Source organism: Dama dama, chromosome 5 (assembly GCF_033118175.1).
Source record: "Dama dama isolate Ldn47 chromosome 5, ASM3311817v1, whole genome shotgun sequence".
Taxonomy (NCBI): domain Eukaryota; kingdom Metazoa; phylum Chordata; class Mammalia; order Artiodactyla; family Cervidae; genus Dama; species Dama dama.
In genome coordinates this window covers 42463951-42479970 of record NC_083685.1, presented here as the reverse complement: position 1 = coordinate 42479970, position 16020 = coordinate 42463951, and the positions used below count along the sequence as shown (strand labels likewise).

Genomic DNA, 16020 nt, shown 5'->3' with positions numbered 1-16020 from the left:
AGGGCCACCAAGGCTTCTGTTCCTACCCTCAGGCTGCCTCCACCCGGCCCCTGCCCGCTGGGCACCAGGGCTTCTGGTAAGGTGTCTGGAAAGGCGGGTTTTGGGTGGCCAACGCGAGGCAGAGCAAAGGCTACAAAAATCTAGGAGAGAAGCAACAACAGAGCAGGGGAATCCAGGCAGAAAGGAGCTTGTAAAGAATGTGTCTGCACTCCCTCACCTAGTGTAACTTCTGCCAAGAAAGCAGCATCTGTGGGGGAAGAGGAGGAGGAGGAGAGGAAAAGAAGAAAGCAAGCTACCCGCCTCTCCTCACCCTGCCAAAAACAGACCACAAGATTCCAAGGTACCCTCTGCCAAGAGAGCACCTCAATGCCTCATCACAGGTCAAGGGGGGACCAACCACAAAGGGGACCCCCGCACACCTGCTGTTCCTGATGGAGACTCCCCACCAGGGCCTCGCCTCAGTCCGCGCAGGTCTCAGCACTACAGGAGGAAGCACTGACCCTGGCATTAGCAACATCCCGAGTTGTATTTGGCACGAAGTGAGCCTGCATCTGTAAGCTACATTCTCTGTTTACACAAGTCACAATGCTGAACTCTCTCTTCTTGGGACAGGGAGTTCTTTCTTGTGCTGCTAAGTACAGCTCACATTATATGCCTGCTAATAGGTCCATATTTGTTTTTCCTGGTGACTTTTCAGGCTGGTGATCACTTTAATAAACTTCACCATAATAAAGTCTGAGGCAGTGTCTGAACAAAAGGGCCGTGTCTCCAGCCTGCCATTTTGGATCTGGACTTTTCCCCTGTGTGTCACTGAAGTCCCAGGAACCGGCAGGAGGCGGGCTGTGCACCTTCCACTCAAGCGCCAGTGAGGCCAGGGGCCCATGCCCCAGGGGGCGCGAACTGTCAGTGACACCCTCCCCACCCCCGGAGAGACAAGTCCTTTCAAGTCCCAGCTCTACATCTTCAGGAAGCAAATTAGTTAAAAACATATTCCAATTAAGTCTGATGAGTATCAGTAGTTAATAAGGGAATCTGCCAAAGAAGGGGGAAAAAAAAATTCAAACTGAAGCAACAAGAAGAGAAAAAGCAGTCAGTCCACTCTTCCTGCACTAGAGACTTGGGAGGGGGTGCTCAAGACTGAGGCAGACGCCCTCAAAGGGACGTGAGCTCAGAGGTCCCCAGCAGGGCTCAACCTCGGCACTGCAAGTATGGAGTCATTTCAACTCAGAAACTTAAAAACAGCAACAGCCTGGAACAAAACACAGGTCAGGGCCACGGCCACGCCCCCCACACTGCCCAGTGCTGACACCGGGAGGGGTTCCAGCTGTGGGACTGCTGCTCCCACACAGGTACCAGCTTCCTTCAGCGTGTGCACGCTCAGTCGTGCCCGGTTCTCTATAGCCCGCCAGGCTCCTGTCCATGGGATTTTTCAGTCAAAAAAACTGAAGAATATAATTAATAACAGCTAACATTTACTGAGCACAATTTACCTCTGTGTATTAATGCTCTTAATCCTCATACGGATCCTGTAAGGTGAACACCTGTATTATCCCTATCTTACAGATTTGGAAACTGAGGAAGAGGGGTTACATAAGTTACCCAAGAACGCACTGACATCAATACCAACAACCTGGTGTGTGTGTCAACCATACGCGCTCACGAACACATGCAGGACAGGCACAGTCATGCCAGCACTCGGGAAATACCTCTGAAGGCTTTCGATCTTCAGGTCTGGAGCATGAACTTCTCCCGTGCTGGGATCGGGAATTCTGGGACCAGGTAGTCGACAGGCCTGAAGACACAAATGTCCCAAGAAAAGCAGTCAATCAGAGGTACACAAACCACGGAGTGTTCGCAGCAAGGCGCCCGCAGTGGCACCCCAGGAGACGGCCGGTGCCCCGCCGCGCTCTCCCCTCTCCCCCAGAGCTTCTCCACCCCCACCACACTCACGTCCCACAGCAAGCCAGCAAGACCACTCCGCACCCAGGGCCGAGGGCCGCTGAGCCACAGCACACGCACAGAGGGAAGAGGCCGCTCACGAACACCATGGAGGTGGTGCCTTCATCCGTAAGCCTGCATCTCTTAAGAGGTTCAGAGTCTCACAGTGGTAAATATAAATCCAGAAACTTAAAAAAAAAACTTTCAGGGACTTTTCAAACGCTAACATCATTGTGCTATATCCTAAATCCATACCCCAAAACATTAGGGAAAAAGTTTTGACTCCACAAAAGAACTTAGCAATTCCTAGAACAGGGAAACTCCAGCCTGCCACAGACTAGGGGCTGCGGCCAAACCCCCTTTACAAGTGCCTGCTCCCCTCTCCCAGAAAATGCCTGCCGGCATCGGCTCTTCTCTGAGCTCAAAGGACAGGAAGTGGCCCCTTCCCCACTAAATCAAGGGAACTGGGAGCCCCACCAGGCCGCCTGTGTCTCCTTAATGCCACAGCGTCTGAGTCCTCTTGCTCCAGGCCTCCTTCCCCGGGGAGGGCGTGTCCACACCCAGAGTCTCACCCGGGAGACTGTCAGACCTGCATTCCCACACGAGCGCCAGGTCCACGTTCACCTTCAGATCAGACATGAATCAGGCCCAGAGTGCTCCTAAGGTGGGTCACCTCAGCACTACTGTAACTGGCCTCAATGTTTTATTCAAACCTGGTTTTCTTCTTCTTCAAGAGTCATTCTAAACTCTCCTCGCTCAGCACACATCCGATTAATGGCCGAGTGGAACTCGGCTGCCCAGTACCTCAGCACCTCAGCCCCTCTTCTCCACCCCTGTCACTGCCTCCAGTCTCTGGATGCTGCATCACTGCCTGAGATCCGAAACCACCCTCCTAACTACTTGCAGTGTGTCTAACTTCCTAATAACTCTCCTCCATGTTCAACAGACTGTAGCATTTCCCATAAATTAACACCACTCTCCCTTCCCCCAAAATAAAAGCTAAAACCTGAGGGGGACTGCCATTCTATCAACAAAATCACTTTTCACTCAAACAGGAAACTCTTATCTCTACAGATTCCAGAGACAAGGGACACAATCAAAGCACCCTTAAGACCTTGGGGATATAAAGAAATAGATTCTGCGTATAAGCCTATCATCAGATTTGCCATGACGGAGACTAAGGGGATTGCCAAGCGTCCCTCAACAGGCGCGAGCACTACCGTTGATGACCAGTCCTGAGGCTTGTTTACTGGGTCAACTGACTCTGCTCTTAGGCCAGCAGAACAGATTTCCTACCAGTAACCCTACTGAGTGGTTCAGTATTAGACTCTTGAATGAATAAGAAAGTTTCACTCCCACACTAAAGGAATATTCTGGGCATACTGGGGTAAGTCTGACTTGCAGGAAGTTCTAAATCTGGTCATTATTGGAAAAAGGAAGACAGAAACCAAATTAGGAACCCAGAGAGGAAGGCCGCTGGGCAGCTCATGTCTCTAGACAGGCCTGTCTTGCCCCCTCCAGTCCTTGAGCCCGGACAGGGGAAGAGCACAGGCATACTCTGGACGGACCGTCCAGGAGCCCGGGGAGGGGGCCGAGATGAGGGCGGAACGGGGCGGCCCCTCTACTGTGAATCGCTAGCTGAAGTGTTAGGGACAACCTCCAGGCTGGTTCCCAAGGTTCCATGCAGCTGGCACAGAACTCAATCCAAGGAATGGTGATCATTTTGAAACTTTTCCTAGGACTGCTTTCACATTCTTGAAAAATGTTGCCTGTTTTTAAAAACAGATATTCAAAACTGCTACAAATTTGGCATCTAATTGTATTACCCAAGAGAAACGCTGGTCCACCCAGAAATAGTCTGTTTCTCTTCCTTTTAATTTGCCTAATGCAAAAAGAGGAAGAGAAATAATATTAAACTCTCCTTTGCAGAAAGGGCAAGACTGGGGGGAAAGCTAAGCTTAAATTATCACTGACATAAAGAATGTTCTTAGTTTACATATGAAGTCAAAAACCAGAAACCACCCAAATAGTGGCATATCCATACCATGGAATACTATCCAGCATTAAAAAAGAATGAGCTGTTGATACATACACAACATGGATGAATGTGGGAATAGTTATGTGGAGTGAAAAATGCCAGATAAAAAGAGTACATACTATTCCATTTATATAAAACGCTAGAAAATATAAACTAATCTATAGTGACAGAAAATAGATCAGAGGTGACTGGGGAAAGAGGGAAGGGAAGGATTCTCTTCGGTTTTATGATTTCATGGGTGTAAACATGTCAACATGTATCAAAGTGTACACTTTTAAATGTGAGCAGAAAATAATTGATGATTTTCTGCCATCCATTTAGAATAAAGGAGAAGAAACGCTCCGTTTTACTCTACGCAGGTGGCCTGTACAGAACCTAAACTTTGCGGAATAGTGAGAAGCAGCTGGTCCCTCCCTCCCTTGTCCAGCAGCAGATCCTTGTTGCTGGCCATTTCCTCCCTCAAGTTCACTTTAAAACTATGTAATAACTATTTACAACATCCAGTACACCTAAGTCAGTGCTGTGCACACAGCAGATGCTTAATGTTTTAAAAGATGTCTCTAACTGGACAAAAAATACAGTGTCACTGTTGAGGACTGTGACCCAAGAACTGAAGGTGGTAGGTACTCAGAACGCACCGCTGTTTTACCTATTAGAAGACAGGCTTCTGAGCTCAAGGAAAATGAGGTCACAGAAAATAAAGCACTAATGCCTTTAAAGACAGCATGGTGGGGCCACTGCTTCCTGCCCAGAACACACCTCCATCTACGAAGTCCACAGGAGACTCCAAGCAATGCCTGATGTCCCTACACCAGTTCTCTCTCAGCCACGTTCTCTCCGGTTCCTCCAAGACCATGATCCAAGCAAAACAATTCACACTTATTTTTAATTTTAAAAAGTTATGTTATAGAACTTTTTAAGTATGTTGGGTTAAAAAGAAAAATCAGAGTATTTCTAACACGAAAGGACTAGAAGACAACAATTTACACTGCAGTAAGATACTGGCCACTCATTAGTTCTGAAAAGCCATGTGCTAAGATTATGCTGGATTAAAAGCTATATTTTGTTTTTGTTTTCAGAGTGCTGACATTTACTGACAAGCTAAGAATATGGCAAGTAAATTTTTGTTTTATTTTCTTGTTGCTTTCAGGAGAAGAGTTAGGAACTCTAAAAATTCGGCATAACATTTAAAATTACCTTACTTCCCATACACAAGGTATTATTACCTAAAGTTAAGTCCACTCTACTGACAAGTGACTTTTAAATTCTTGACATGTACTTTGGGTATCAGCAATTAATCTCTATTAAAACACAGAGAAGAATTAGGGAAAAATAAAGCCTTGCCTTGTTTTATGATCCCCATCTTCCCTTAAAACAGAAATGCAGGGGTGATGAAAGTGACAAAAGGCTCGTAGGTCACAGCACCATGAGCATGATCCTGTGCGTGCTCTGCACTACTAACCCTGCTTTCTGGTTCTAGGCGGCATTGACCTTCAACACTGTCCTTTGAAATACAGTCATGCTGTCTTGCCTTAAATCTAAAAGAAGGGAAAAACCTCAAGAGTAAATCTAATACATATTGCACACACCTCCAACATTTGGTGGTTCGTGTGTGTTAAGCCTTCCAGGTGGTGCAACGCATGAAAGGTTCAGCAACAAGAGTGAATGGCAGCGCGGGTGGGTGCTCACACCACCACAAAGGCAAGCTATGAAAGAACCTCACCCCCGACCAGATGGCGCATCTCCTGTCTCAGACCCCGCTTCTAGACCCTAAATACCATGCTGGTGTTTTTAGGAGTGTTAAGCCAGCTTAACAAAATAAGATGCTTGGGACCAGCAAGTATGGAGCCCAGAGAGCCAGTCGATGTCACAACAGTGCAGCCTTGAGTTGCAGTAAGGCGCGGCCTTACTCTTACTGAACCAGTAAGGTGGTGCTACGCAATGTTTCGTCTGAGAAGGGAACAGATTTAACAGTTCCTATTTGCTTGCACTGTGTGGTAGAAGGCCCGCCTCACACACCCCTGCTCTTTCTACCAGGGCCTGACCCCACATCTCCCACAGCCCAACCCCTTTCCCTCCCAACATGGCTTGATAGCTCTGCGGTTTATCTTCCAAAGCACAAAGCTTGATGGGTGCGCGTTCAGAGCACTGGCCCAGGAATGTTTCAACATACCTGGGCCTTCAACCAACTGACACAAATGTTTCATAGTCACCCAGCCCTTCTGTTAAGTCCAAGTCCATGGAGCAAATCAGGTGCTACTTGTTCCTTGAGCCCAAGATGATGCTCTGCCCGTCAATGTCGACAAGCCACAAGCTGGGTGTGAAAAGGGATAAAACCATCTCCACGTGCCTAGAGGAGACAGGCATACAACACACACTCTGCAGTACTTGAGCCAAAATTCCCACATTTCAAGAATTCCTACACAACTCCTCGGTGTCACAGGATTCAACTGATGGTGGGAAAGGAGCAAATTAAAGGTCCAGTCACACAGGAATAGAAGCGGAAGCAGAGTCATTAACCTTTATGCAAAAGAGAAACCACTGAGGACCTCTGAAGACTTGTCATGAAAGAAACCAAGCAGAGTCAAATAAACAAACAAAGTGAAAGCAAGTCATTAAAAAATGTAACTAACACAAAAGGTCCAAATCAGAAAGTGTGTTTCATCCACTAAAAACTTTGGTCTTTCTTCACTGTTTATCTGTAAGCTGGAGAGAGCCCAGGAAAACTAAAGTCCTCACATGACGTCATGTTTGTCACTCATCAACCTGCATTGCTAAGTGCAAAATCAGTCGGTTTGACTTTTACTCAGCTGTTTTCTGTGTCTCTGTCATCACAAGTGAGGGAGCAGAACTTGGTTGGGTAACTGGGAAAGACAGAAGTCTTTCAGGGTCAACAAAGGTGTGGAAACCAGACCAGGTAAGGCGTCCCCAAGGTGCCCGGCCCCATGACCCCTGGCCACACCCCAGGCCTTCCCACAGAGAGGTCAACACAGCCCTGTAATTTGGGGCATGAGGCAAAATTGGTTCCTAGACCCCTTTCCAATATGCGCTTGTGGAAGCTCCTGCATACTAACAAGGAACTGTCAAGTGCCAGCGGGATGTCCAAAAATTCAACTCAATTCTGACATGGAGACAGAACTAGATTCCAGACTCAGTCCCACAAGACCACCACCCACTTCAGAGGCCAGCCGCCAAGCCCAGGTTGTTAGCTATGCTTCTGACTGGCAGGGGTTCCCAAGACCCTCTCCTCGAGTCATTTGTTAGAGCATCTCACAGAACTCAAAGAAACGTGTTCCATATTAGATAACCAACTTATTATAAAAAAGATATTGAAGGGGATGAATCAATAGCCAATAAAGAGACACACAGGACAAGGCCTGGGGGAAGGGCACGGGGCGTCCAAGCCCTCTCAGAGCACACCGGTCTTTCCCAGCCACCGCAGGTTCACCACCTGAAAACTCACCGAACTTGGAGCTTTCAGATTTTTACGGAGGCTCCCTTATCTAGGCATGATTGATTAAAACACTGGCCACTGATGACCAACTCAATCTCCAGCTCCTCTTCTCCCCCCTCAGGCTGGATGGAAACGCTAAAAATAGCTGGTGGCCCCACTGTCGCATTTGCCAAAACCCCTGAAGACGGAGGCCCAAGGACTCGGGAGGAAATTAAGCACTTGTTTCCCGAGGCTGCACCCTGGCACAAGGCGTTAAACTTCCAAGACTAGCTGAGCCACCCCATCCCAGGAGCCCAGCCTGTGAACACCCCAACACGGTTTCATCCAACTGCGAGGCTGGTAGTCCAGGGCACCTGGAGAAAGGCTTCCACAGCTATGCCTGCAGCTGGAGGCGGGCTTGCACTGACGCAGAAAGTGCCTGTGCATCCCCAACTGTAAATACCATGCCGCTATTCCCCTGGACCAAGCCAGCAATCAAAGCAAAGGGCTCCAGCCCAGGAGGCCAGCCGGGTCCAGCCATGGCTTTGTGGGCGCCCCAAGCTGACGTCTGCAGCCATCTCTTCTCCACTTGGACATGCGAGGCACTGGGCTGGGAGCTGCTGCCAAACTTCTGTCAGAAACACACGCTGGAAAGGCTGGGGAGGGGCCACTGCACTGACCCAGCCCTTGTTATGAGCAAGGCTTCCAAACACCCAGACTCAACTAAGGGCAGGCTCAGTTCTGGATACCTGAGTGCAGAGGCAGAAGGCACCCTACTCACACCCACCGAGTGCTACATGAGAGGATGGTCTCCAACGCACACAGGCAGGCTGATGGCAGAGGCCCACACAGGACAGCAGTTGCTGTCAGAGAAGGTGGAAAGTGTGTTTATGGTGTAGATGTGTGCATGTGTCTATATGACCCGGCGTTCTAAGGCTTTAAATGAGAGCTGTTTGCCACAACCATCACCCACCCTAACGACCAAATCAGCAGGCCGAGACAGGCAGCCCAGCCACAAAGTACCATCACACACTTTCCACTGGATCAACCATGACGAGGCCAGCCTGCCTCCCTTCTATCAGCAGCTATCGTCTTCATCCTCTACCACCACCACTCAATTTCCACATGGAGCCTAGGGCAGAAGAAAAACCAGCTTTGTGGTCTGCCTACATCAACCCTCCAGCACATTATAAATATCTACCTTAGTCCTCCATCCCTGCTTTCTTCAGGGAGACCAGCATAGACACAAACATATTAGCCGGAGGACAAAAACAGCCCATTACAAAGAAGGTGACTTAATGGATACACTTTTGGTGGGGACTTTGGATACCTTTCCTCCTCCTAGAGCTCTGGGTGAAAAAACAGGTTTAGATGAAGCATCTGGTCTTCTATGGGCTGAACTGTGTCCCCTACCAAATTTCTTATGTTGAAACATAACCCCCCAGTACCTCAGAATGTGACTGTATTATATTATTTGGCCATAAAGCCTTTAAAATGGTGATTAAAAAAATGAGGGATCCCAACCCAGTGTCACTGGACCACAAGAAGACATTTAACCACACAGAGACATCAAGGATGCACATGCTCAGAGGAAAGACCTGTGAAGACTCACTAAGAGGGTGGCAGTCGGTCTGCATGCCAAGCAGAGAGGCCTCAGGAGAAAGCAAACCTGCCAACATCTTGACCGTGGACTTGCAGCCTCTAGACTCGTGAGAAGTAAATGTCTGTTGTTTAAGCCACAAAGGCTGTGGGATTCGTTATGTCCGCCGGCAATGATGAATGGAAGGGCCTCTGGATAGCTGAGAAGGCCTGGACTGGGTCAGGGTCCAGAACTACACTGTCCACTATGGTAATCACTAGACATGTAGCTTTTTAAATTTTAATTAAGATTAAATAAAAATTTAAAACTCGGTTCCTTACTTACACTAGAACATTTCCCTTCTATTGGGCAGCTCTACTCCAGAAAGCAGAAGGGTCTAAGTCTGAGAGAACATCCCAGGAGAATCTTTTGTGACCCAGCCCTCCCAAGGTGGACAAGAGGCCCGAGTCAGAGCAAGCACAGACCTGCTCCTCAACCAAAAACGCAGGGGAAGAGGCCTCTCTGAGCCTTTCATCAAGCACTGGAAGTAATTCATGAACCCTTCTTCTGATTAATTCTGAACCTAAAAAGCAATGGTTTCTTTTTGCAATTGCTGCAAGATAACACCGTGTACTCAGCAAGCAGCAAGCACTTACGGAGTGCATACAGCTCCAGAGGACACTTTGACAGGTACCAGAGGTGCAGAAAAGGAATGCCTAAGCTCATTTTTGCCTCAAGGAGTAAAAAGCCTAAGTAAATATTAAAGAAAACAAGTAGCGAGGGTCATGAACCAACAAGCACCAAGAATTTCAGAAGGCATTCCCAACGGCTCGCACAGGTGGGGTACAGCCCCTTCACACAGTTCCCTGAAACAGAAGGCAAGCCCCTCTCCCAGAGTGCTCACTCCTGTGTCTCTGCTTTCCTCACCCAGTTCACTCCTCCCTCATGCCAAAGGTCAGCTCCCACTGCCTGTCTGAGAGGGTCCCAGCCCTTCCCCATTTGTCACAGCTTTCCCATCACCACCATTTCTCCTCCTAGCTGCTCCATGCCTGCACCCGAAGCTCCAACCAAACTGTATTTGAGTTCTTCTGTTTCTAATAGTCCTGCTGGCTGTCAGTGTGGGTGCCCACAGCAAAGCCTTGCTCTCTAATTTGCTGTTTTTAATTCTGCTTTTAATCTGCAGAAAGTGAAGAAGAACTAAAGTGCCTCTTCATGAACCTGAAAGAGGAGAGTGAAAAAAGTTGGCTTAAAGCTCAACATTCAGAAAACTAGGATCATGGCATCCGGTCCTATCAACTTCATGGCAAATAGATGGGGAAACAGTGGCAGACTTTATATTTCTGGGCTCCAAAATCACTGCAGATGGTGATTGCAGCCATGAAATTAAAAGATGCTTAATCCTTGGAAGTAAAGTTATGACCAACTTAGACAGCATATTAAAAAGCAGAAACATTACTTTGCCAACAAAGGTCTGTCTAGTCAAGGCTATGGTTTTTCCAGTGGTCATGTATGGATGTGAGAGTTGGACCATAAAGAAAGCTGAGCACTGAAGAATTGATGCTTTTTAACTGTAGTGTTAGAGAAGACTCTTGAGAGTCCCGTAGACTGCAACGAGATCCAACCAGTCCATCCTAAAGGAGATCAGTCCTGGGTGTTCATTGGAAGGACTAAGAGCTGACTCATTGGAAAAAACCCTGATGCTGGAAAAGATTGAAGGCGGGAGGAGAAGGGGACGACAGAGGATGAGATGGTTGGATGGCATCACCGACTCAATGGACGTAAGTTTGGGTAAACTCCGGGAGTTGGTGATGGACAGGGAGGGAGGCCTGGTATGCTGCAGTCCATGGGGTCACAAAGTCGGACACGACTGAGCGACTGATCTGAACGTAACTGAATCTGCCCAACACTTGGAGCATAGAAAAACAACCGTTTGCATAAAACAACTTCATCCTTCAGGACCTGCTCAACTTCCGCCTCCTCTATAGGTTTCCCTGGCCCCTCCCTCCTCTGAATGTGTGTCTACATATACTCATTTCCACAGTGCATAAGAAAGGCATCTCCAATTGTCCTGATAATATCCAGCTCTGATGGAAAGTCATGTGTCAAAGACAGAGTTCCTTGAAAACAGGCCTAATACCTTTCCCATCACTCAGCAGAGTAAGCATTCTTTCAAGATTTCCCAAATCTGATCTGTAATACAAAACATAAGATAATGGGCCAGAGCTCAGGCACACTGCTAGGTTCAAAATTTCCTTGTTATCTGAAAGACACTCTTCCCTGGGTTGTCTGTGAGCTTCCCAATACACAGACGCTGTGTGACATTTATTTTGACTGCCTGGAAGCCAACTAACTTCTGGTTCTCAGCTGCACTGTGAAAATATGAGGATGCCAGAGAGCTGAGTCGCAGACAGTAGTAGTATTAAATACAGTCATGTTCAAATCCACTGAAGAGCGCTGACTTGTGACCTACTAAAAACCTGTGCTTGATATTTTCACATCACACCAGGCAGCCCAATGTCCCTTTGTATCAGGCTGGACTAGTTAATAATTAACTGGCTTCGATTAAGTTCCCTTTTCATAAAGAGCAACTGTGAAGTGCTGTAAATGATGTTTAGGAAAAACAGACACACTGGTGACTCTGGAAACTGGATTATTCACCTTTGGACAACAAACAGGAAGCCTGAGGAATGCTGCCTGCATTGAACCTCACCCAGGAAGATGAAGGCCTGCAGCATCCCACTCAGATGTGATACTCAGGCCTTGGCTCTTCTCTGACCTCACTGATACATGAAGCGCCTCAGCTCTTTAAAGCATTACATTAAAAAATCCTGTTTTTACATGGACCCAAACCCTGGTAGGCTCCAAGAACAACAAAGCAGGACTTACTGCCATTGTCGTCAGAATCCTCACTGCTGCTGGGAAGGCGACCTCGTTTCATGATCTCCCCGGGAAGCAGCAGGCAGCCTGCAAAGCAATGAGACAGCACTTAACCCAAGATGATAATACACGGCCATCGAGCTGTGCTTCAGATGGCAGCCAGGATTCACAGCACACAAAAAGCAAACAGTCGGCTTTAAGTAGCATGTGAATTATAAACAGTAAAAAGACCAGAGAGACATGATTAGGTGCAATTATTAACAGAACAGGTTCAAAAGGGAGGGGGAGAGGTGGAGAAATTACACATCAGCAGGTCTCCCAAAGGTGCCAGGCTTCTCTCTCGCTTCTCTGACATTATCACTACAACTACTCCGGGAGCCTCTTTAGCTGACTGGCAGCAAGCTCTGCGGAAAAAGCCCATGGCAATGAGCACAGTGCTTCCTCACTACATACAGATTCATATTTTACACGTGTATTGGGGGTGGGGGGTTAGGGATGGGGCTATGCCGGGATGTGTGAGTATTTACACTGCGTGGGGCAGCACTGCTTCTCGGGCAAATACTGCTGAAAGAATCCTAAAAACTGAATACCTAGAATTCTAGGAACAAAACAAATGGGACACTGGGAATGCAAATGCCTATCCTTGTCATCTCCAACCCCCCAGCAATTCATTCTTAGCCAGACTCCTCCCCTTTTACTCAGGAGGAAACTCAAGTCCAAAAGGTTTAAGCGCTGACCTGCCCAAGGTCACATTGTGAGCAGGCAAAAATCCAATTTCACTACCTTTTCCCCAACTCCTCCTTACAGGCTTTGCCCAACCCAACAGTCTGAGCAGACACCCCACCTACCCGGCCAGCTCCTGCCAGACAGCTGGTGGTACCAGGCCTCCAGCACCACAGAACGGAGAAAGAGGGCAGTGGACTGAGACGGAATGGCCACCACCGAACGCCTACAGATGACCGTGAGGTTATATTCAGACAGGGTAGCTTTCTAAACAAAACCAAAAAGCTTTTCCAAACTAAAAATTACTCATCACCTTGACATCTTTAGAGCCCATATATTACTGCCAGATCAGTAATTCCCAAAGAGAGAGGAGGGCTTTCCCAGTCAAAGTATGGTTAGTCAGCCATCCCCTCCCAGCTCAGCCCCTCAGTAAAGTATATCCCAACCTCTCCCTCCCTGGGAATCCCAGCATCACAATGTGATGAATTTCTAAGAGTGGGGCACACAGGAAGCGTGTGGGGAAAGAACGTGGAGCATCACTATGCTAGAACAGGCCAAGACAAAAACCACTCTACGAGGCAGAAATAAAAACCCAAAGGTCTGCTCTGAGCGAAACTGGAAAACTGAAGTCAAGAAAAGCTGAAAGTATACCATACAATGCATCTGCTCCCACCTTCAAAACAGACATATATGATTCTTTCAAATAATCAGGTCCCTAGTCTATACTGTAAATTTCCTCTCTGAGACACTCACCAGTTAAGGTTTCTATGTTTTTACCACATGATTCTTCAAAAGATGATTAAAAGAACTTTCAAGAGGAAGCCAGGACATGAGTCCTGATCCAGGTTACAGGTAGCGTCAACAGTCATAGAATCTACAACCACTGCGGCCCCACCCGCACCCCTGGGTTTTCTGCAGAGCCCTCTTCACCCGTAACACTAACACCCAGCAACCGAGGACAGGCCCACCCCAGAGAAAGTTCCTGGCAAACTCCTGGGGCCCACTGCCCGCGTGATTATCCTCCCTGCCCCGTCACCCTCTGCCAGAACGCCAGCTGCTGACAGCTGAGCTGTCCTCCCGCTTTCTAGAAGGCACCCCTGCCCCCCCCCAAACTGTCAGGAAGCACCAGGAGAAAAGAGAAAGGCAAAGACCCACTCGTTACCAGGAACAGCTTCAGCTCCCTAAATCCTACTTTGCAAGAGAGCTTGAGAACAAGAAAAAAAGAAAAAGTGTTTCCTAAAGAGGAATTCCTTAAGAATCACAGTGTGAAGCATCAGGGCAAGAAGAATGCAGTTCCCCCATCATGAGCAGGTGTTAAGAATGGTGAGGAGGAGAAAGAGGCTGAAGAAGGCCATAAACCCTCCCTGGCCAGAAATGAGGCAACAAATGTTGGCTGCATCTTCACTGATTCAGACAACTAGCATTTACCTAAACAGAAGAGTTTGGAATCTTTTTAAACCAAAATGCTCTCCCCTCCTAGTGTTCATACACAGTTCTCAGAGAAAGCACACGCTTTCAACAGTCACTATATGCAAAATGCAAGCACTGGCCAAAATGGATGATGCTCCTAACACACGGAAATACTTGCAAGCAACATTACGCAAGTAAAAGAAAAGTAAAAATAGTATTCTCCTTCTAATGAACTCCACTCTCACCAGCCCTGAAAGAGCCTGAGTAGAGGAGTGAAGAATGCTGTGCGTGCCGTGCCGCACCTCTCCAGGGAACCTGCACGGTGACGGGGTGAGCGAACGCCAGCATCGCCACCTCTGGGGCTCTGAAGTACTTAAACCTTGACATCAGGCTGATTTACCTCACCTGGGGTTACTTACTCCTTCAAGAAATCAAACTATGCACATGTTACTGTCTTTAAGACACACAATACAGTGGTTGTAAGCTGCAAACATCTGTCCAATGAAAGCAAGCAGAGGGCCCTCAGCATCATTCAAGGCACTCGCTGATTGTTATCTAGATGGTAGTAAGATAAGTAATAATCAATTAAAAGGGCTACTTGCAACGCTCCAGAGAAAGCAGCAAGAAAACGTAATAGCATATAATGCATCCCACAGACATCTGAATGTCTAATATACGAGGAGGTGCTGGAGCACAATGACTGCATCTGATCTCAGGGAGCTCCTGGTCCAACTGAGGAGACAGACTAGGTAGCAGGAATTCAACATGGTGAGTGCTTGACAGTGGTCAATACAAGACTAGAGAAACACATGCTGATGGCGTTGGTAAGATTCTGAGCTGAGTCCTGAAGAACAAAGAGGAGCACAAAAAGCAGCAGCACATTTTGGGCAAAACAGTAATACTTAACATACATATATATATGTATATGTAATCTAGCATATTACTCTCTGCAGTGCCTTCATATTCAGAATCTTACTATTTGCTCACTTATTTACTAATATGTGTCTCTTCTTGGTGTTCCCAGGTGGCTCAGCGCTGAAGAATCCACCTGCCAACGCACGAGGCGTGGGTTCGATCCCTGGGTTGGGAAGATCCACTGGAGAAGGAAATGGGAACCCACTCCAGTATTCTGGCTTCGGAAATCCCATGGACAGAGGAGCGTGGTGGGCTAAAGTCCATGGGGTCACAATGAATCATGACTAAGCAACCAAGCAATATCAACAACAATCCCTTCTTACCTTTCTGCTCAATTGCAAAGGCCCATCATTTCATAATATGTGACCCTTCCAAGTCCCCCTACTGCCCCACCAGATCTTTAGCCATCTACACCTAGATTGCTTTAGGTGTTGGGAAGATCCCCTAGAGAAGGAAAAGGCTACCCACTCAAGTATTCTGGCCTAGAGAATTCCATGAACTGTATAGTCAGCCCATGGGGTTGCAAAGAGTCGGACACAACTGAGTGACTTTCACTTCACTTCCTTTCTCCATGCCCACAGTTTTCTTTGTTCTTGTTTTGTCACTAAGTTGTGTCCAACTCTTTGCAATCCCATAGACAACAGCACGCCAGGCTTCCCTGTCCTTCACTATCTCTCAAAAGTTTGCTCAAACTTGTGTCCATTGAGCCGATGATACTATCCAACCATCTCATCCTGTCACCCTCTTCTCCTGACCTCAATCTTTCCCAGCATCAGGGTCTTTTCCAATGAGTCGGCTCTTTGCATCAGGTGGCTGAAGTATTGGAGCTTCAGCGTCAGTCCTTCCCATTGATATTCAGGGTTGATTTCTTTTAGGATTGACTGGTTTGACCTCCTTGGGATTCTCAAGTCTTCATCAGCACCACAGTTAGAAAGCATCAATTCTTCAATGCTCAGCCTTCTTTATGGAATTATTACAGCAAATTAATCCAGCCTATGAGGAGACCTCTCCAGGCTATTTCCTCTGCCAATCTCTCCCTGTGTCACACTGCAAAAGGCTCCAGCTAGAAACCCAGGTTTTCCACCACCTGGCCCCTCCCCTGGCTCT

The 16020-nt window shown here is 47.6% G+C and overlaps 1 protein-coding gene across 12 annotated transcripts in view; it reads right to left on the bottom strand.

Annotated features, from left to right (window-relative positions):
• JADE1 (jade family PHD finger 1) overlaps positions 1-16020 on the bottom strand; it is a 57992-nt gene that overhangs the window by 24770 nt on the left and 17202 nt on the right. For 9 of the 12 annotated variants that reach the window (XM_061142340.1, XM_061142339.1, XM_061142342.1 and 6 more), the window contains exons 2-3: positions 11875-11952; positions 1707-1792 (exon numbers count right to left, since the gene is read on the bottom strand). In XM_061142340.1, coding sequence (XP_060998323.1) covers positions 1707-1792; positions 11875-11926 — 138 coding nt within the window. In that variant the 5' untranslated portion in view covers positions 11927-11952. Of the gene's footprint in view, positions 1-1706; positions 1793-11874; positions 11953-12168; positions 12236-12713; positions 12852-16020 lie in introns of those variants that run through there. The other 3 variants (XR_009692882.1, XM_061142337.1, XM_061142348.1) reach the window with 2 other exon arrangements.